This window comes from Patagioenas fasciata, chromosome 5, assembly GCF_037038585.1.
Source record: "Patagioenas fasciata isolate bPatFas1 chromosome 5, bPatFas1.hap1, whole genome shotgun sequence".
NCBI lineage: Eukaryota > Metazoa > Chordata > Aves > Columbiformes > Columbidae > Patagioenas > Patagioenas fasciata.
The window spans coordinates 14,450,804-14,472,869 of NC_092524.1; the positions used below are offsets into that span (position 1 = coordinate 14,450,804).

The following is a 22,066-nucleotide window of genomic DNA, read 5'->3' on the forward strand; positions in this document are numbered from 1 at the left end:
CCAAGATATTAATGTTAGTTTGGTGCAGATAAGTGGGAAAGGCTGCCAGAAAAGCTTTCAGGGCATATGAACAGCCACTGCTGAAACTGCCACTGCTCCCTGGAACTGAAGAACTGCCAAGCAGGAACAGGCATCGATAGCAGGCAGCCAAAAGGGGAGCAACCTTAGAGCAGGAGAATATTATGAATATGGAACAGGCATCCATAACAGGCAGCCAAAAGGGGAGCAACCTTAGAGCAAGAGAATATTATGACACTGGCCATGGAAAAGTACATTTATTAAATCAACACCATTATTTTGCAAGTTTAATTCAATCTCTAGTTTACGTCTCCACAGGTCTTCAAAATACACTAGAAAATATTGAGGAAATTTAAGAATAAATAAGTATTTCATAACCTAGCCACATATTGTTATATACACAGAGGCCACAGCTAGAAACAGATGAACATACCCAATAGTGTTATCTTTTGCGAGAATGGCATGGAGACGTTCTCTCAATGGTTTTTCTAATGTTTCTATGGAATGATGCACAGTAGTCTTTGCAGCTTGGGGAATTTTGTATTCAATATCAAAAGCATGGGATGGGAAGTCAATCTAAAAAAAACAAAAAAAATAGATATGAGAGCTCCCTCTTCCAGCAGCCTCAGATGTTTAGATATCTGAACTCTCTAGTTCTACACAAATAACAATTTTTAGATACTGTTTCCTGAATAATTTTTCATCTCAATTCTTCTACATAAATACGATCCTTAAATGTACTGTAACCGTGTTGTTGCACAATACACTAATTGGAGTACTTCTCAGAAGTGCAGTGACAACGCTTAGAGTGGAGACTAATCACAGAACTATTAAAATTCACACCAGTTGTTTCACCCCAACCACCAACTCTGACCATGTCTGGGGACTGCTAAGCCATGCCCAACACAGCACCTTCTCTTCCACGAGAAATTTGGGCTCTGCATTTCGAATGAGAGGTGCTTATGTTCTGTAAAGAAACTGGAATTGCTATTGTTTGGGTCTAGACAACTCCCATGTCAGAATACACTTCCATAGATACATTTTCAAATATGTTCTCTCCCAGTACTGATAGCACATACTACTAAGGTATCTCCAGTTTCTCTTCAAGAGAGTGATTCAATAACTGGCTTGTATACACTTACAGCAGCTTTCCATTCCTTGCCCTTAATGCTTAGAAATGACTATTTTTTATTGGCTTTGAAACACGACCACAATATTTACACTCTTCTCAAAATGTTAATTAATCTGTTTCCACTCATGTAAAAGTCACAATACTCAAACAAAACAGTCAGATCAAGTCAGAATTATATATAACCTGCAATACTATTCTTTCCATATTTCCTTTCTTACTGGCCATCCCTGACACATGATGTGGATGTGATGAGGTCCAGAGTTGCAAGAGCTTTGTCCCACAAGTTAACAACCTGAGGAAAAAAACATGGACAGGTATTAGTGTCATGGTTCACTTCAACAAAATATTAACAATTAAAGTACTATTAGAAGAAAATCAATGGTCACTACAAGGAAACAATTCCAAAATATGAGCGTGGTATACGAGGATAGTTCAAACTGAGTATGTTTCTACTGCAAAGATAATAGGAGAATAGTTCAAACTGAGTATGTGTTTCTACTGCAGAGAATAATTTATCTTATGATGAGTATTTCAACATGTTCAGAAAAGATGACGGGAAATCAAACTGAACTAACCAATTTAGTTCAGATCTTAAAAAAATGTAATTATGATCATTAAGTATCAAACGAATTTGTTTCTTTCACTGGATGTCTTCTGTACTTCAAGCCCTTTAAAACACTGCACACAACTTCTAGGTGGGAAAGGCAGATGAAAGAGTTCAGTGCTGACACAGCTGACCCAGTTACATTAGGTTCTCCCTAAGGGGGAGCTTCTTAAGGAAGCAAAGGAATATTTTTGCCTCTGAGGAATAAACTGAACACACGCCACCTCCTTATGCGCTCAGAAAAAAAAAAAAAACATAGGCATATCAATATTATAGACTGCTATTTGCCTGGACTTTCCGCATTACTAGATTCCGCAAGCATGTATCAGATGACATTTGTATTTGCCAGTTTATTCCCCGTATTAATACCATTCCCAATCGCAGTAAGGAACAATTGAGGATATTTCATATATCGGTTATATATATTCTGTTAGGCACAGAAAACTTCTATCGGTCTTTAGAAATCAAACTATAGTCTCAGAAGACTCCTTGAAAGCTAAATCTTTAGTATATTTAAAAATATATTTTATGGCTTTTATTTGTTTCAAAGAAAGAACAGTTCTTTATAAGTAAATATTGATTAACTGGGAGTTCATGATGCCAATAAAAATTCTTAAATCATGCCACTGAAGTATAACCAAACAGCTTGTTCTTTTTAAATAGTTCTCTGGTTTAATATACTTGCCACAGACTTCTGTCTCATCCACAAGGTATTTTAAGGCGCTCCACACACACTTAATCTAAAGGGATTTTAATTTGACTATAGATTCTTTCAAAGCACATATATGACCTTTTAGTTAGCCATAAGTTTTAACCCCTGCATGTTACTGATGCTATTCTCAGCTGTAACAGGAATATTTAGCCAATATATTTAATTACCTAGGCCTGGACTTAATCTATGTAGACTGGAAGTGGATTAGAGCACTAGCATCTCTGCTGCTGTCATACAGGGCATTCAGTAAACCCTAGCACAACACATTCTATTGTAGTGCTCTGCATAAACAGAATATACAGTTTTCTCCCCAGAATAACCACCATGAGAAGAAAATGCAGCATGAAGATAAATTTGCAATTCAAATCAAAAGCTATATTTTTTTAATCAAATACTGTGAAATGTGATATTTAAGTAGGATACTGAAAGGTATCATTTAAACAGAAGGCTGCAGTAAGCATCATTCATGAAAAGAAATCCAAGTTTCAGCGGAGACTGAAAGCAGCTGCCAGCCACCTCTGCAGTGCAGGAAAGTCTCAACTCTTAATCACCCCAAAACTGTTGGAACTGTCACCATACAAAAGGGGAAGTCGAACAAGTAGAGCCACATCTAGAACCAGACGACACAAACCGCACGGAACAGACATAAGCAATACATAGATGTAACTGTTCAGGAAAGACTTGGTTGACTTTCTGCAGCCTTAGTTGACAATGAGGTAATCTAAGCTTCCAGTAAGACCTACAAGTCAGAGGCACACATAAACAGGAAATCTTAATCACAAATCCTGAAGCTATTTCACAATAGTTTGATCACCTCTGCAACATCATGCCTAATTTTTGCACCTGCGGTTCAACTCAAGTTAATGTCTCACTGAATAGCTACCCAAGTGATGAGTGTTTTGGAATACACATCATAATGAAAGTTGCAGGGACAAGGCAATCCAGAACAGTTTACTGAAGGTACAGCACTACTACTACTACTACTACAGCTACAATTTTAAAACAGCATTGTGACTCTCTTCCTGGCTTTTATATTACCACCCTATTATCAGATTTAGGAATTTTTAAAACTACTAAAAAACCCAAAATATCCAAAATAAACTCTCCAGTTTGGCTCCTGCATATGTAAGCTTGTGAAACATATGCAACATTGAATACTTTGCAGGCAAGGCAAAGATGCCACTAAAGAATAATAGTACTTTGGAATATTTTAGACCTTAAAGGTGTCTCACTTTCAAAAATTGGGGTCATCAACATATTTTGCTCTACAAACAGTCCTGGGTTAAGAAAAGAGCTATTCTTTCCTATCTTAAGACAGTTTTAAGGCAAAAATGCTTTCCCAGTGACATGATAGAAGTGTAGCACATTGTTTACCTGGTGTCAGGATTCTGTCCTGGTTTGTATTGCACTGGACACTATTTCCGCTGAATCCAAGGCTTGTTGTGAACACTTTCTTTTGCAAGTTGCATTCTCTGTCATCATGGCTCATTAACTGGCTGAGAACTGGCTGTTTGCACTTCACCCACTAAGCTATGTGAACGCTGCTGGAACTGCTTGTAACAAATATAATGTACTTTTAAATCTTCCGACACTAGAATTCATGAAAGGCCACCTACCAAGACCACGCTCTTTCAGCAGATGGGGAGGTTTCCAGTTCAGTAGACAGTGACACCTGCAGACACTATAACTGCATATGACTTACAGGGCAACACCCAAACGTCAGTGGATTCCTCAAAGGACAACTTGAGTTATGCTTACGTACTTAACTGCTGCATACTTAGAAACAGGTGCTACTAATGTGACCTCTTGGCACATGTTCCTGCAAATAAAACTGATTTCATCCTAACAATATTCAACTTCCTCCAGCAGGTAAGATTTTTCAGCCAGTTAGATGGAAATACTACACCACAGGACCATGTTTTGTACCCTATTTAACCGAAGATATTATTTCCTTAGCAATATAGTTTACAATTCTTACCTTTATCATAGCCTACTACACTCAGTAGCAAAGAAGCAGTTTCTAGAGTTATGGGAATGGAGTAAGCTTTATATAGAGTAAATCATATTAATAGTCTTACCCATATTTTGGATACTTACCGCCTAAAATCAAAAAGAGGTAGAGAAACCTGACCCAAAATTTCTGGGCCTTTTCTCTGCTTATTTGAATCAGGAGAACTCCCACTACTTTGATTTAGGATTCCAAACAAAGTCAGACATAAGACTGATTCCAAAGGCAGCTGTGAAATCTGGATAGGGAAAATTATTCTGTGAAATAAAAGGATTGAAATTAAGTCAGAGGACAGACAGTTGTTGGTCACTTACAGGCTTATCCATATAACCAGCTGATGCCTCTTTGCTTCAACAAGTTAATTAACATTGAAGAACAAGTGTTACATTTCCTTGAAATGTCACTCCACTTCATCTCCCATAGCAATAGTTTACAAAACCTGCTAAATTACACTTCTGCACTGTAGCCAGATTTGGAACAGTGCTTTTAAATCTTTGTCTATTAAATCACATTCCTTACACAGAACAACACTGTCCAGCATAACCAGTCTTCCCACTCCACTCACTATGAGAACACATACCATTTAATGTTAGCTGCCTCCTCTCAGATTTAGTGTCAGACAATAGTTTCCAATTTATTAAGAGCTACTGAAAGCTACACTCAAATGGTACAAAAGCAGCATCCACAAAGAAAGCAGCTGAGTATATGCCTCATTGAGCAAATCAAAGTCAGATTTTTGGTTAGACCGTTTTTACTGCTTAAAGTTTTAATTTTATTTTCTGTAATACGCCAAAATATCATTCTGTAATAGAAGTTATCACAGTGTATTACTACGCCAATTACACTATAAAACACTACAACTCTATTAAGCAGCTTATAAGCAAACTAACACATCTTTCACTGTAATACACTAGTACTTGCTAGCAAAAGATCTGACAATTAATACCTTACATCATCAGGAGAGAAAAAAAAAGTGGTTGGAGTAGTCTCTGAAGGCAGCTATTCTAGAACCTGAAACTCTCATTCCTGGTCTACAATAATTTGTCTCTAGACTTTCAGGGTCTTCCCCAGAGCCTCTCTGACCTTTAAAAAGTGTCAGGAAAATAGATACAGGGCAACATGGAGCTTACCTGAAGCTCCAGTTATGACAGGCTGTCTGATAACTATGAACTGGAAAAGAATAAGCTGTGCATAGATAATTAAAATTATTTTTCCCTCTCAGTTATCAGATTCTACCTGCCACCCTCTCCTTATTTCTACTCTTATGCCCTCTGTTCTTCCTTTCTACCTCTTCCCCTGCCCCAAAAGAGAAACTGTAGTAGCTCAAACCAGACATTTTCATATGCTCGAGACAGATACTCTTAAGCACTTACTCATTTGCTCTCTTTATAGAAATAATCTAAATTAGATGTTTCAATTCAGATACAAAGTTGTTACAACGTATTTTTTAAAAACTCAGCATTGATGTTAGCAAAATGGAGTTGCTTTTTCTTGCTATTCACATAATTTGAGCACTGCTTATAAGCAAACTTAATTCATCCTTCTTTAAGAAGCACAAGCTGTTCCCATTACAAGGAATGCTATGGACCTTCCTAGCTCCTTATATTTGTGTTAGACAAACACGTTAGCACAGAGCACTAGTCCAGCATTTCCATTCCCACTTTTAAAATGAGTAGTGAAATATAATTTGGAAAAATATTTCTGATTTTGTCAGCAAGTCTCATGCATTGTTCTTTCAACTCTTCAAATGGAATCGGAAGCAAGAATTACTTGAATGACTGTATTCAGCAGCCAGCTAAGTACTAGCTAAAACAAAATATTATTGTGAGTTTTAACATGCTAAAATCACTTACAGTTCATCCCATTTAATCAAGTAGAAGAAGTTCTTGTATGTGCCAACCTTCTTGGACTGAACAGGTTTAAACAGATCTTTTCCATTATGGGTCAGAGAACAAATCAAGTAGTATTTTTCATAGCTAGGCAAGGAAAAGAAAGTAAATTAAACAAACAAATCTATAACAGGATGAATTTTACAATTTTACAACAATTTTAATAAGTTACTCACTTTGATACCCAACTAGAAGAAATTCCATGCGCAGCAAATACTGTGAACTGGAGATGTTCTGTGGCAGTCCATGCTTCCTTAGTGCTCCTACTATCCTTGGGAGAAACCGCTGCAGAACTGCTACATGAATTCACGTGGAGTTGCAGAAGGGCCTCAACTGCTCTTGTTAACTGGTCTATACTCACTTTCAGAGGGTTTTCAGGCTGCAGTGAACCTAAATTACAATTTATCTTTAATGCACATCTTCCTAAACAGCAACCTGAAAGTAGTTTTTAAATAAAATTGAAAAACTTTACTCACCAGATGAGCTCTGGTTCATGTCATCGCATTTTAAGGATACCTACACAGTAAAGTATGAGAAAATTTCAGTACCAAGAAATGCGTATTAATTTTCTGTTGCTCTTCAGTATCTTGTACAGACATTATGAAACATCTGAATTAGGCCCATGTTTAGATTTAACACACATCTTTTTACTCAAAGTTGTTCAAGATTTAACTGACAGCATCACAATTTTCATTACACACAGCAACTATTCACCAAGTTCAAAAGCTCATGTTTTGTCAAGTCACAACTACTTTGACAGCCTTTATCAACTCCTAAAAGACAAAGTACATTATAATATTGCTCAGGATACTCAAGCTTCTCTGGGTAGACATAAAGCTCAGTCAGGACTGTTATGCATGAAAGCAGAAACTGTTAGTTCTATTACCCAGTAATTAATGTCTGAACAACAGTTTTGTTTGTGGCATTAGTTAAGGTATCTTCTGTAAGGGGAGTTACTATAAATTTACGGAATGAAAAAAGCCCAAACATTAAACAACTGAGAAAACTGAACAGCAAGTACTGGCATTTCATCCTATCTGCTGTGTTTGCATGTGATACAGCATTACAGCAATGTCTAGTCTCAACAAGGACACTGTTGAAGCCAAAAGGTGACAAACAAATAATGAAAATTTAGTCCCTTCTAATCAGGAAGGGTTCCATGCCAAATTCAACTTCTAATAAAACTAAAACTTTTAATCAAAACTAAGTTTGTGAATCAAGAACAAAACCCAGTGAATTCCTAATACTTCAGACAAAGTCTAAGTAACTTGCCACAACTGCTGGAGAAGAATTAAAGCTTTTCTTACACTTTTAGTGTATTAATTGAGCATCTTGTCAACATTAAATTTTAACTACCAAAAAACTTCACGTTCTTATAAAAAAACAAACAAAAAAAACACACAGAAACCCAGGGGAGGGCTGTTGTGGGATAAAATAAAAATCACATCTTTTTCCTCCTTTCAGAAAAGCTGCTGTATGTCTCCACCGTACTTGTCAAGTAGTCCAAGTACTTTTGGATGACAGGACGCCAAACCATTGAAACAGCACTACACGTGTAATTTTCTACTTGACAATCTACTGGTTTCTTTCACTTCTTGGCCACTTCTTCCAACCATAAAACAGCTACTTTAAGGGGGTGGGAAAAGAAAAAAAAAAAAAAAAATCAAACAATATCTTACATACATTTTAGATGCAACTGGCTCCAATCTTTACAACTATTTCATTGCTGAAAGGAATCCCATATGCCTTGCTATACAATGGCTTAAAACATATATCTTCATGACAGAATTGCAGGATTTTACTGATAGAAAGTACCTTTTTCAAATTCTGCTGGAATAGCATTCTTTTTGGAAGTTATATTAACACTGTAATCTAATTATTTCCACAGCTTTCTCCTACCAAAAAGTAAACACTGAAGAAATATCTTATATGCTGCTTTTCAATAGGTTTTCTTAATATGTCTTCTGTATTTCCCTGCAAGAATTTTAGTTCTCATGACAACTATATTGATTTGGTCCCTGCATTTTGCAAGACTTCTGTTCAGTATTACAAATATATAATTGAACTGAAGAAGCTGAAATTGAACAGAACAGCACATACGTTGCCAATGTAATAAGGCAGCAGGACAACAGAATTAGCATTACAAAAGAATTTAGCTTTTTTAATTGCACACGTCTCCATTTAATGACTGTTTTGGACAACACGACTTGAGACCAATTCTACTTAAGTGAACTGTTCATTGAAAGGCAGTTTGATCATCAAAATCTGTGCTTAGAGATTTTTATTTTTGTCCGTATGCTCAGGAATGCAGAAGCATGAACTGTTAAAAGTTTTAAGATGCCATTGCTATTCACGTAAGTACTGCACAGAAAATACATGATGTGAATTCCTCTTTCAAGCATAACTGCATTGACTTTAGAGGGTATGAGCTGGTTGTATCTGCTGTGACACAAGTCTGTAGGTTACAGAACCAGAAAACAGGATTCAAAAACTAGTTTTAAAAGTCACTATTTAGAACAGGAAAGGATTTCAAGAGCAAGTCATAAATGCATTAACAGCAAAGAGATATTAAAATAAATGGAAGATACCCAGCAAAATAAAAAAATCCCACAACCCCGATTTAACTGTTGCTGGTATTTGCAACTACCAAAGATTATGAAATAATATTTATCAATGTTAAAAAGCGTATCTCAGAACGCAATTTATAGCGTGAAAGTTTACCTCAGCATTTTTAGTCCTTGGAAGATTAACAGCCCTCCTTAGCTTCTTCACTGATTCCGTTATTGCAGGAGTCTCTACACAATCCAATGTAGAACAGATTTTTCTGACAGTCTTAATTACATGATCTACTGCTTTATGCCGGTTCTAATGAGGAATGTATGAAAGAACAGATAGATCTGATCACAATTGCGAAACTCAGTATTGCTTTAATTTTTTTTTCCCAGAATGAATTGCCAAGAAAATGTCATTATGGGACGCATCTCTTGGTTACATTAAACTGCAGTGTAACTATTTGACTGAACAAAAACCTCAGTATTGCGAACTTCCTTATAGCTCAGTTATCAATGCCAAAATCACAGGAGTAGCATGGATTTTAGAATGGTGTTCTGGGACGCATTAGAAGATTTCCAATTATTTTTCTATTAATTTGTAGGCAGACAAGTACTTTCTAATGAGATCTTAAGCTCAAATTCCCTCATGGCATAAAAAAGTGTAGTTCAAAAAAGGATATTAAATTAGTGTGAGGAAGGAATGCTACAGAGGCAGTGTTTCAATTTCAGGCCTCTTAAACACATTATACTTACACTGCAGTATGGCTTCCATAATGGAACTTAACTTCACTTTGATGTACTTTCGAAAACAGTTTGTGACAATTTTTGTCTTGCATATTAATTAATTTAAATGGTTCTTCCAGATGAAGCAACTGCAAGCTGTCATCTTGAAGAAGGAAAGGAAGTGGATTGCACACTTATCAGGAATCTTTTTTGAAACTAGCAGATCAGCTTCTTATCAGAGAACGAAAATGCTGGTAGGCTGCTTAAGACAAAGTTGAGATGCTCCTAATATTCCCTTCATTTGTCTCTTGAAATAGAAGACATAATTTACATCTAAATAATCCTAGCTTTCTTGAAGTCTTTTTTAAATATAAGCAAAATCTTCATCCAATTTTAAAGAACACATGTAGAAAATCAATAAGATTTGCTTCAAAAGAACTTTACTTTTTAAAGGCTTTATGTATAGGTTTCTTTGACAGTCACTTACGAGCATTTACAACTAGGTAAGAGAGATTAGTTTAACAGCCTCTTGGCAAAATGTAAACTGATTCCCAATCTCCACTTCCCCAGACCACCAGAAAGTTCTCATAACCTTCCTACAAATGGATAGCAAGGAAGCCATTTGAATCAAAAAGTTTTGGGATTGGGAGTTATCTAGCAACAATTAACTTTGTCCTGGTAAGAAAATAACTATAGAAGTCAGAAGACATTGTAAATATTTAATCCACGCTTCCAAAGCTAACACTTTAAAGACAATAGCAGCTGTTTTGGCACATGAAAAGGAAAATTTCCACGATTTCTCTCATAGATTCTCAAATTAATCTCAAAAAGACAATAGCTAACTTTTAAAGTGTCCAACAACGTTAAGTCAAAGGCTATAAACAAGTTATTTACACATCACCCTGCTTCACTTTGATTAGCAAGCTTCAGCTACTGAATATGTACAGGAGTCCACTTCAGGGAGAAAAAAAATTTCAAAGGCAGCAACTGCTGATATTCAAACCTAATCATCAACACCCACAAGCTACACCTCCCATCCTCCAAAAGACTATAGAAAGAGTAGAACATAAGCCTGAATTGAGATGTTTTGCATTCGCCAGCCTGTGAAACCACTATTTAACAAGCTGAAGCAGCTGCAAGAGCAAAGCAACAAAAACACCATATCAAAGAGCGGTAACATCTTGCTCTTCTATGAAAATATTGTGTTCAAAGCTACCCTTGAGAGCATGGTGAATCACCATTAAGGGGATTAAATAACATTAAGAAAATATGTAAATAGCAGACATCAGCTTGTTCAAAGCTGCACTTGAGAGGTAAACAAACACTTACTAGAGAGGTAAACAAACAATGGAAATGAAAAATATTGTAATTAATTCATTCATTTCACAACTGTTCTTATAGAAACTGTTCAAGAAACATAGTTAACTAATGTTTGAGAATTTAAGTCTCCAAGCCACATCACTATCAGGAGTTAAACTAAGCTTTTCCTTTTAGAAATTAGTAAAGCAGGTTATATTCGGGTAGCTTTTGCATTTGGGAAATTACTCCCCATGCAAGCTGTTTAAAGCTACCTATCACACACTAACAGCAACAGTGCTTTTGACAGTGTATTTAACTTAATTCAACAGTGCAGAATAAGATGTTACTACACTTCGTGTAAAACTTACTCATATGTTCTAAACATGCTTTAGCTGTAACTCCCATTGTACACAACTATTATTGCTCACTTTCGTGCAGTTTTTTGTCTGTTACCAATATTTCATCCATGGCTGACAAATGATGTGGTCAGGATTCAGACCTTTTCCCTATTCCCCCAAATGAACAGTCTCTTCCAGCGCTTTTGAGGAAAAGGTTATTTTGCACCCTAGGACTTGGAAGATACATTTCTAGTTGTGACAATAAGGTAATAATTAGTTTGCAAGAAAAGCTAGGCAGAAAAGCAATATAATCCATTACTCCAAATTTATATTTGTCAGCTTATTCAGATCTCAGTTTCCCCAAGAATACCTGCTAGTTTTTTTCCAACTTTCTCATGCTACCTTTGGTTCAGCAATAATTTACAATTCCCTTACCTCATTTCTAAGAGCTATGTTAACTTGCTTGTGATACACATCAAGAAGCTCTTCAATAGAAGATCTGCAAGAAATTGTAAATATTGAATGTAAGTGCATGAAGATAACATAACCTTGGTCAGAAATGCAGCACTAGGCTTGATTACTAAAATAACCATGTAATATTACCTTATAATAGGTTCTCTGAAAGGCTTTTCTACTTTGTAGAGGTGTTTGGTTAGATGTAGGGGTGTTCTGTCATCATCTTCCTGCAATAAAATACTAGATATTAAGTCCAGTTCTCACCTTTCTATAGTTCATAATACCGTTTTCAAGTTTAGCACAAATGTTCGCAGTATTTTTCCAGCTGTAGTACTTGGTCTAGTAAGACAGATGATCCATATTTATTTGCCTTGCAAAAACTTAGTACGTATTTCATTTCGTCTTAGTACAACACCACAAGTCCCAACACCAATCAGACATATAATTTGTTAATCACATAAAAAGGTTACACTTCAGATCGACCAACTCTGATGCAAATCCTCAATATCTTGATTTATACTGCTGCTGCAGTTTAGGAGGTACTTACTGTTCGTGCCAGATCTCTGCATATTACACTATGGGTCAAAAGCTGCAGCTTGATTTCTGTGTCCCACTTCCGACAGTTCTGAATATACTCGTGACTTCCTATGCAGTGCTTACTGTTAAACAAAAGAAAGCTATAGTCACACCGAAAATATGCAGTGCTTTTAAGAAAAATCACATATTTAAGGCAACCTGTTGGCTCAAAATAAGGAAATGGTGAATCAACCTCCACATCATACTTTTGATCTGATTTTTATTTCCACAGAAGTTTAAGTGTACTATTACAGATACCTATACTTTTGCTGAACTACTGTAGCTGAAAATGAAACCAAATATTCTAACCCACAAAAGTAACAAGGATTTTTAAACCATTAGTTTTGAAAAAAAAAAGAAAAGAAAAAATGCGACAAAAACCTGGAGGTTACTTCAGACTATTAGTATTTATCAGTAGATTTTTTTTTCCTGGTTGCTGGGATTTGAAAAACAGCTGGAAACTACAACATCTGTCTACAGAAATGCTCTAGAAACCTGCATATGTAAAAAACTGTTTACATTCAACACAACAGATGGCAGATTAGGACAGATTTCTAGGAAGCTGTTGAGAACCTACTTTGCTGTATCCCAGAACAACTCTAAAGACTACTGATCTCTGTGCAAAGCGTGACTCTCCTCTGTTTAAGGTTTCTGCTTTCCCACACTTAATTGCTAAAGACATGCTTTCCAGTAACTGCCATAAAAACCCATGAAGTTAAATATTAATGAAAAAGAGTCTGCTTACTTCTGTAAAACTTCTTCTTGGCCACAGACCTTCAGGATGTAGCTGCCAATGTCCACTTCATTTAAGTCATCATGCACCCAGCAAAGTGCCTGCATTATTATAAGCTCAACAGGGGAACTCACTGTTCAAAGAAATTACATCTGAAAGTTAAATATAAATCTATAGCAAAGAATATCCACTCACAAATTATAGTTTTTAAATGAAATTTATTTCATACCAATAGGGAAAACTCTTATGCTTCTATAATGTCCTAAATGTTATAGTTTGAGATCTTCACTTCCCCTCCCCCTGCCCCAAGAAAGGCATCTTGTAAAACCTGTCTGTAGTTTAAGAACTCAATAAATCCTTTTAAAATTAAAATACAGTATAGTCACTTGACCAAAAGTACAAAAACCATCTGCAGTCTGTTTTCCAGGAGTTTTTAAATGAGGATAGCTTTTTATTAAATATAAAATTTACTTATTTAGCAAAGGCTTCAAATAGCTAAGTGATCCCAGAGCTGCTTCAAGTTTAAAAATCATTAGCTGAAGAGTCCAAGATGGAACTTCCCTATTTGTTTTGCTTTTGAGGGAGTATCAGCTGTAGCAGAGGCAAATCCTACTGAAAGTCCTTTTTTCTTTTCCCCTTCCATATATCTAGGGCTGTTTCCACATTGTACAGATCAGGTTTCAGTAAGCATCACCAGGACTTTGCAAAAAGCAGTTCCTAACTACTGGTACTTCCACATCAGGCTCCAGACGCTTTTTTGAAAACAGTCTCTTTTCCATCCAGCAACTACACAGCAAAAGAAATAATCCCAGTCAAACCCAAAATCTATTTTCACACAGCCACCAGCTGTCACTAATGGAAAATACATGGCTATGTTTTAATACCACAAATGTTTTAAGTATAAAATGCTCTCCACCCCTCACTCATAGTTTCTGATCTTCCTCTTTAAATAATTTGCAAACAATGTCACTAAGTGCCTCAAAATTCTGTAAAAAACACTGTATAAAAGAATTTATTTCTCCATCAGTACCTTCATAGTTTTTTGTTGTTTGTGTTTCTTCCCCTCCCCTCTCAGGACTTTCCCAATTATCCCCAAACCCTGATTATTACAAGCATACAGGTATTTGATAGCATATGAAGAATGAGGATATGGAATTTAAGAACAAAGAATGATAAGTATGAATTCAGAAATGCTATTCAACTCATTATTAAGACTGTTTAAGTTGTTATTGATCTAGACTGAAACTGTTGTACTACCTTCAGCAGAAGTCTGATTGGTGGTTGATATAGAAAAAAGCTGCAGTAACAGTTTAGGAGCCATAGTCACAAGCTGCACTGGCAAAGCTCTGCCAGTCCTGCAAAGCCTAGTGGAGTAACGCAAAGATAACGTCACCGCCTTTTTCCCCACTGTCTTCTTGGAAGACCCGTTTCTTGCTGACACAGAATCATTGCTCAGGGAGACTTGTACTTCCGTGTAAAGCCTCACAAATGAATACAAAATGAATAGGTATACCCAAATAAGCTCTAAAGTTCACCTGTTTCCCTCCTGGGTCCTTTCTATACATCGAGTTGTCAGAACACTGAAAGGCTCCAGTTCCTTCTGAACAGGACTGGAAGCCATACTAAAGTACTTCTAGCATTACAGTGCTAAGGTATGCAACAATTTCACCAAGACCAGAAGAAATTAAAGGAAGATAGTAACTGTAGATATGTCTATTACTAGTCACATACGAGTTACCACTAACTTCTACTAACTACAGAAGACAAGTAGTTTAACTGTGACTAGTTTCAGCATCAGAAAGAGGAAGAGAGCACAAAGAATAAGATATGTGAGTCTAGAATGCAAAACACATTCCAAGGTATTCACAAAACTCCTAGAAATAAAGAGCTGAAGTCATAGCATTTTGATTATGGCACGAAAGCCTTTTGTAGGAAAGTATTAGTAAAGTGTAATCTTAAGTATGAAGAGCAGAAACCCTAGGCTACACTTACAGTCCATCTAGTTTCTTAACAAAAGACTATTAAATCACAGCAGAATAATTATAAGGTACAGCAAATCAATAACGAAAACACTTATCCATTGAGACCACTTTCCAGCAGCGCAGCTAGTTCAAGTGAGTAATAAAGCAACTGCACATCTTTTGAGAATAGCACACTGTGAAGCATTTACACTGTTATAGAGAGACCCAAATGATAAGAACACACTACAGCACAGACCCACTATCAGGTGACACAGTCTAGGAATGGGAACCTTCACAGGGGCCAAGACACTACAGCAGTATAAAGGCTAAAAATTAAGTTGCTCCTGAGGCAATTTATTATCAGTTATTTTATCATGAAGAACTGCCAGAAGCTGACACCATCCAGAGTTACAGCCTTCAACACAAACAATCTGTGCAGTCTTAACTGCACAGAGAATATGAATTTATGTGCAAGAACAAGGCAAACCTAGTAGTTCCACCTCAAGTCAATACTCCTGGTTACCCACAAAACTGGGCCAGATAGTTGTGGCACAGCGCAACAGTATTTTTTTAGTGTTTGTGTTTATAAGCATATATTGAAGTCAAGTAACAGATGGTTTCAGTGTTTATTCTTAAAAACAAGTTGTCTAAATTTTTAGATAGCCTGAAGAGTTTATTTAAACATGTTAATACTGTTGAAATAAAAAATTAGAAGTTAAGAATCTCAGTCCTGGTGCCATCGTTCCCTCAACTACCACAAAGTAGGTCAATCTTGAAAAATTGTTTTAACATTCTCAGACATGGATGAAATAGTGCTTTTGGTTTGCTTGGCTTTTCTTTTTTAAAAAAAAATGTTTCACTTTGTTGGCTTCTAAATATTTTCTGATGGAGGCACTGACCCAGAATTAAGTTCTTTCTTCAGTTACTTTTTCCACATTCCCCACAAGCAATCCACATACCTGACACCTAGGGATTACAAAAACTGAAAGCCTTTGGCCTAGACTGAGCGTACAATCTTAAACCACCACTGCAAGTCTTACAAGCAAGCTCCAATTTAAAAAGCAGAAACATACCATCACACGTAAAAGTTACTGGTTGCTGGAATTCCTCGATTTCTATAGAAACCTTGATACTGGCACTCTCCCCACTTATATTTCTTTGCAGCATGACTGGACTCAGCACAAAGCCTGGATTTGTCTGCTGATTAGTGTACGGAAACTTGGTCCTCAATCTGTAAGTAGAGAAGGTTTATGAAACATTGCAATGGGTAAGTCTAAGACAAAAGCAAAGCATGGTAATAATCACAAGGCAGAACAGTAAAGACTACCTTTTGCTCTCTACCTAAACTGTATGTGCGAAACACCATTTAATTTCTGTACTCTGTACAGAACACTGCCAACAATAATTATACAAGTAGTAGTTACAGAGGGAAAAAACTCTAGCTTATAATTAGGCAGGTTTTCCACAAAGCTTAAAATACTTAATAGGTCAATGCTTACAAGACATATCTAGCTTCTGTCAAAGATAAGCTCTAAACCAGTTTTTAAAAAGCTAATCCATGGCATTAGCTAAAAATAAGTTTTGAAAAGGGTGATTTATTTTATGTGTAACACACCACAGAATTCTTCACATGTTTTTAACTTTTGGAAGTCTAATCTGAACTTAGATACTATGCAGAAGGTAGTTATTCCAAGTTGTGGAAGTTGAGAAAGAGGCCTAAGTTAACAGAAATGCTTTTCTTTAGGACACAAACAATAAAGCATTCACCTAGTAATGAATACACAGTACTTTGATAGCTGTTTTTAATTTTCCGCTGTTTAATGTAGATAAAATAATTTAACAACCATCTGCCATCATTAAAGCAGTATTACAGGAGATTAAGAACAGAACCCTTCTATAATAGTCATCTATTTCATCATCACAATTTCTGAAAACAGCATGAGAGAAAAAATCAAAACAAACCCAAAAGGGTATATGACTTCTCACTGGTTTTGTGGAGTTTGCTTTTCATCTCATAAACATTCCTGTTTTTAAAAGTAGCTGTTACCCTTCAGATTCAAAGATCTCTATATTCCACATTAGTTATTGGAGACTGATCTTGAGAAGAAAAAAGGTAAGATTCTTAGTTTGTCTTCTATAGGAAACAAGCAAAAAAACCCAAACCACCATACTATCTCATTAAATTATGGCAGTAAGAAAAAAAAAAAAAATATATATATATAATTTTATTTTTTATATATCTAAGGAGTATTCTGGGTTATCAAGTCCCGTCTTCTTTGGTATGAACTTTAAGGAACTTCATGACCTGATCAAACCATGAATAAGTTTGAATGTTTTATTTGTTACAGAATTCCAGCTTTGGAAGCAATAACAATAAGACCATTTCAGTGTTAGAAAGCCACTGAGCGACAGGATTTAGTGAGGTGCATCAACTAAGAAAAAGAGGCTTCAAAATCTTCCAAAAGAAATTGCATTTTAAAAATATAGAAGGAAGAAATACAGTTATTTTGCATTCTTTAAAAAACAAAACAAAACAAAACCAGGAAAAAACAGAGAAAAGGATACATACTGAAATCCATCCCCTTGAGCAAAAAAATGGCTCTGCCAACCTAACTGAAAATGAGTTTAGCTTTTTATTTTCCTTCTGAAAGCTAATGTGTGTTCAGTAATTTCTTACTTCGTAACTGCTTGAGAAAAAGCTGACAGTTCTTGATTCTGCCCTTCAATTTCTTGGAGAAGCACGTTTTCTGTCAGCATGCCAGTGGTCCCATTGTCTTTCTGCAACTCAAAGATAATACAGTATTTAAATAGCTGCAAACATATTCCTGTGGCCAAAGCCATGTGTAGATAATAGATTTTCATGAGTCTGAGGGGTTACTTTTAGTTTTACATCTACTCCTATAAGGAGAAAAAAATGTGTATCATTACTGAATTAAAAAGTTAAGATTTACCAGAGCAGTGACTCCTCTACAGAAAGTAATCTGACAGCATCGTTATTAGTTAAGTTGCAAATATAACAGTTCCTGAGTTCTCAGTGACCCGTTGTATTAGAATTTGGCAAGATTTTGCTGAACCAGAGGAAGAAGACAGATAAATACTTTTCCCACCACTTCTGCAACTCGACCTTCAGTACAGTCCCCAAGAGAACCATTCCCCATCAGTTCTGCCCATCACTCCTTTTCCTACAAAGCAGGAAAAGATAAATTGTACATTGGAAGGAAACAGCATTCAGAACACTAAACTCAGAACTAACTTCATGGCATCAAATTACTGCTGGTTTAATCCCTTATGCCATACACATCTACCAGCTCCCAAAAACGTAAACCGCAATCTTTGAAGTACTCAATTGAAAAAAAAAGTCGCTAAAAGAACTGCAGTTTCAAACAACAAAATCTAATAAACTTTAAAAAAAAGAAAAAAAATCACAAATGAAACTGCAGCAGTTTTTAATACATATTGGTTTCTGGTCCAATTCCAAACTGGAATAAGCTGATCTTTAAGAGTTTGCTCATGTCTAACTTAGGGCCATTGCACACAGAGGATAAAGCCTTCTGACCAGTCACATTTGACATCCAGAGCTTCTACAATGCTTATAGAAACCTTTAAACCACATGGAAGTCCAGGAAAACAGAAAAGCAGACTGCACTACAGTTTTTCTAAAAATCACCACAATTTATTCACACTTGAAATAGTGAATAACTACTAGTATTTGGGTTGTTATTAGCTGAAAAAATTGGGCATCTAATTTCATTAGAGCATATCAAATATAGTCAAAATTAGACTTTTTCAGAAAAGGGTCAAACCTGTAACATGCAGACCCAGGGACTGTCAGGTCATTTCCTTTCAGGACTTTTTTTTCCTCAAATCAACTTGTTTAAGCAGTATAGCATAAACTTACAAGGGATAATATACACAACCCATCAACGCCACTGGAATTGCATTTAAATGTAGTTATTTCAGCTAAACCACCAGTTTAATGAACACCAATCAGTTCAAAAGGATTAATTCTATACAACTGGGAATTAGCCAAACCATGGGAAGCAATTAGAGCAGGAAGCTGTAAAGCTGCAAAACCTGGAAAGAGATTCAGGAATATGTATCATACCTTAAATTTAAAAAGGTTCTTTTGTTCTAACATCTCAGAGAAGTTCTGTAATAGAAAAATACTTCTGGGGAACTGCACAAGACCTGCTGACAAACCTGTGCAATTGTATCTAGTACATGCATTCTTTAAGCAATTACACAATAACAACAAAAAAATCATACAAGGAAATAGGAAGTAAACATACCAAGTGAAAGGTAAACAACTTTGCTAAAGATTCAAGTAGCTGATGGCCAGCACTCAACACAAAACTCAGTTAACTTCAAATTAAGAAGCTGGCTATACAAATGTTAAGTTTTCTCTATTTAAGGACACTTTAAAAAATTACTACAAATAAGTACTCAAAGCACTTTGCAATTCTAACCAGAGTATAAAAGCAATACACAAGGGGATTACTTAAAGTCACACTAGTGATACAACATTGCCACTTCATGCTATACAACACTTGAATTATTTACAGCAAAATTTGCACATTATTCTGCTATTAAATTCCCTAAATTTAGGGAACTGCAAGGCATTTCTACACATGTGGTAAACAAATTCCAATGTAATGAGCAAAGGAAACAAAACAACATCAAAAAAACACCACACCACACCCCCCCCACAGTTGACCTCAGGGGTGCATTTGGCTATGAAGAACAGCCTAAAATTAATTCAAATATGCATTGTTGGAAATTACCTCCTGGTGGATAATTAAGAATATCAAATACCTCCTTGCTTTTTTAGCTGAATTTCAATACTATTTTTTTATCACTTTCTGGAGGATAATTCAGGAGGACAAGCTTTGATAAACTAAGAAATCTCTTTAAAATCCAGTGGATTCAGATGATTAGAGTTTTGAGCAACAAGTAGTATTTGATTTTCTTCAACTTCCAGATAAACAAATCTAGGAGGAGCCAAAGCTATCAGCCAAACAGGAAAGAACTTGTAAGAAAGGACTTAAGGCCAAAATAGATAAATAGTTCATAGCAGTACAACCTGCAAAAATAGAAGTGGTCTGCAGATACAATTACTCTTAACAATAAAAAACAAATACCAAACCCCGTGAACTACCAAAAGCCGAGCTAAATTAAACCCCCTTTGCATATAAAACCACAAGACTCTTCAGCTCTGGGAAAGGAAAAGTAAAGATGACAACACCTAAAACAGGACAAAATTATTATTTTGCCTCTGCTTTCAGAAAGGAGAACAATTAACACTGAAGTATTGAAGGGAAATAATGAATATAATGATAATGAATATATAGATACTTCAAATATGAAGCAAAATTCAAAAAAATCTGTTGAGCTGAAGGATTAAACATAACATGATAGAATAAAAATATATTACTATAAATTTTTACTAATAGTTTTGTTTAAAGGGGCAGTAAGACCATGAGTTATTCAAGAGGAAAAAAAAAAATGACCCAGACTATTTAGGATGCAAGACTTGAGAACATACTTTCAAGGAAATATATACCTGGAGGTAAATGGGATAAAATAAAGAGAACTTCCAAAAACAGAGGCTAAATAACTCAGCTTCCTACTATACCAGATGGAAAATTATTTACACTAGAAAATAAAGTAGCAGCACAGGGTGGGCCCAAGATAAAGGAAAAGCCACGGGTTATGATCAAAAGATATCCATTTGAGAGACTCGTCTTTAGATCTATTACCTTTGTTCATAATTCAGCACAAGCAGCAGAAACAGCCCTGCTGATAATTTACACCCTTGTATCATTGGCTAACTTTATCATAAAGACTAGAACTGGAGAATTATGCCAAGCCTAGTTAACCACAGACTAGGGGAGTACAAGTAGAAATTAAATTTCAAACCTTCCATTGGACATTGACTTGCAGGAGTCTGCTATAAACTAAAAATTTGTTTGAAAGAAATGGTAGCTTAAGAAAATGAGATATATTAACTGACTACAGGATATGTGCTATCGTGATGTCATTGTGAATAAGACAAATGCAATAAGAGCATACCACGGAAGATGCCCCTACCTGTAAGGAGGGTTTAATTCATGCCATTGTAGAAGGCACATGGTACACTGTGCTCTCACATGGACAACTAAAATTCTAATAAGCCATCGTCAAATAAAAAAAGTGACAAAGAATGGAAACCATCACACAGAGCTTGCACAAAAGCTGTCAGAAAGCCACTGTTTCTTAAAGCTTATTGAAGTAAACATCAAAATGGTTCTTTATCTTAAATACCTTCTGTTCCATCCTGTCAAGGAAAACATTTGCTAAGAGCTAATTACTAATATGAATGCATTGTGAAATATTAACGCATGGTGAAAATCAGATGACTGTTGAGGACAGTGAGCATCTGGAAAATCAAAAGTAGGAGGAAAAAATCACATGTGAATGCAGAGCTTGAGAATTATATGAATCAGCTAGCAGGTGATGTGCAAACAGTATGGTATGGGACTTGAACAGGGAAGATCATTTAAATCCTGCATTCTTTAAAAAATCCTGGAATTTATAAAAACCAATTTCATTCAGCAACTGTCAAATATTACTTTCTACAGACAACGCTTCAAAAGCACCGATTCAATATAGCCTAGCTATTCCAGCCAACAGTTACATTACAAACAACCAAACATCACTGGAAAACCAACAGACATCATCAGAAAGCATGACAAACTGAAGAAGTAAACTGCTATAGAGCCCAAGTTTACATGTCTCTCCAAATACTAGGAAATAGCTGAGCTCACATATCACTGCTCAACAGTGAGTGGAAAAAATATTAGGTTAGACCCAAGACCTTCACACATGTAATGTTAAAAATGCAATCCCTTAAAAAGAGAAGTGAAGGGTTTTTTTGAGTTTAGGTTTTTTTTGGTCCTTCTCCACTGGTTTTCTATTAAACATTTGCCAGAATACTGACAACTAGCCCAGAAAAAACAGGAAATCCTTCAACTGAGGGTGCAAAAATTTCACTTCAGTGGAAATTTAGACAGCCCTTTAAGCCGAAAT

The 22,066-nt window shown here is 35.9% G+C and overlaps 1 protein-coding gene across 2 annotated transcripts in view; it reads right to left on the reverse strand.

Annotated features, from left to right (window-relative positions):
• The window catches only part of PIK3C2A (phosphatidylinositol-4-phosphate 3-kinase catalytic subunit type 2 alpha), a 51,431-nt gene that overhangs the window by 17,066 nt on the left and 12,299 nt on the right, over window positions 1-22,066 (reverse strand). Inside the window, exons 3-15 of one of the 2 annotated variants that reach the window (XM_065839484.2) lie at window positions 17,679-17,785; window positions 16,075-16,232; window positions 13,053-13,173; window positions 12,279-12,390; window positions 11,879-11,958; window positions 11,711-11,774; window positions 9,085-9,228; window positions 6,840-6,879; window positions 6,540-6,753; window positions 6,328-6,450; window positions 4,564-4,731; window positions 1,334-1,442; window positions 452-594 (exon numbers count right to left, since the gene is read on the reverse strand). In XM_065839484.2, coding sequence (XP_065695556.1) covers window positions 452-594; window positions 1,334-1,442; window positions 4,564-4,731; window positions 6,328-6,450; window positions 6,540-6,753; window positions 6,840-6,879; window positions 9,085-9,228; window positions 11,711-11,774; window positions 11,879-11,958; window positions 12,279-12,390; window positions 13,053-13,173; window positions 16,075-16,232; window positions 17,679-17,785 — 1,583 coding nt within the window. The remainder of the gene's footprint in view (window positions 1-451; window positions 595-1,333; window positions 1,443-4,563; window positions 4,732-6,327; window positions 6,451-6,539; window positions 6,754-6,839; window positions 6,880-9,084; window positions 9,229-11,710; window positions 11,775-11,878; window positions 11,959-12,278; window positions 12,391-13,052; window positions 13,174-16,074; window positions 16,233-17,678; window positions 17,786-22,066) is intronic. The other variant, XM_065839486.2, reaches the window with a different exon arrangement.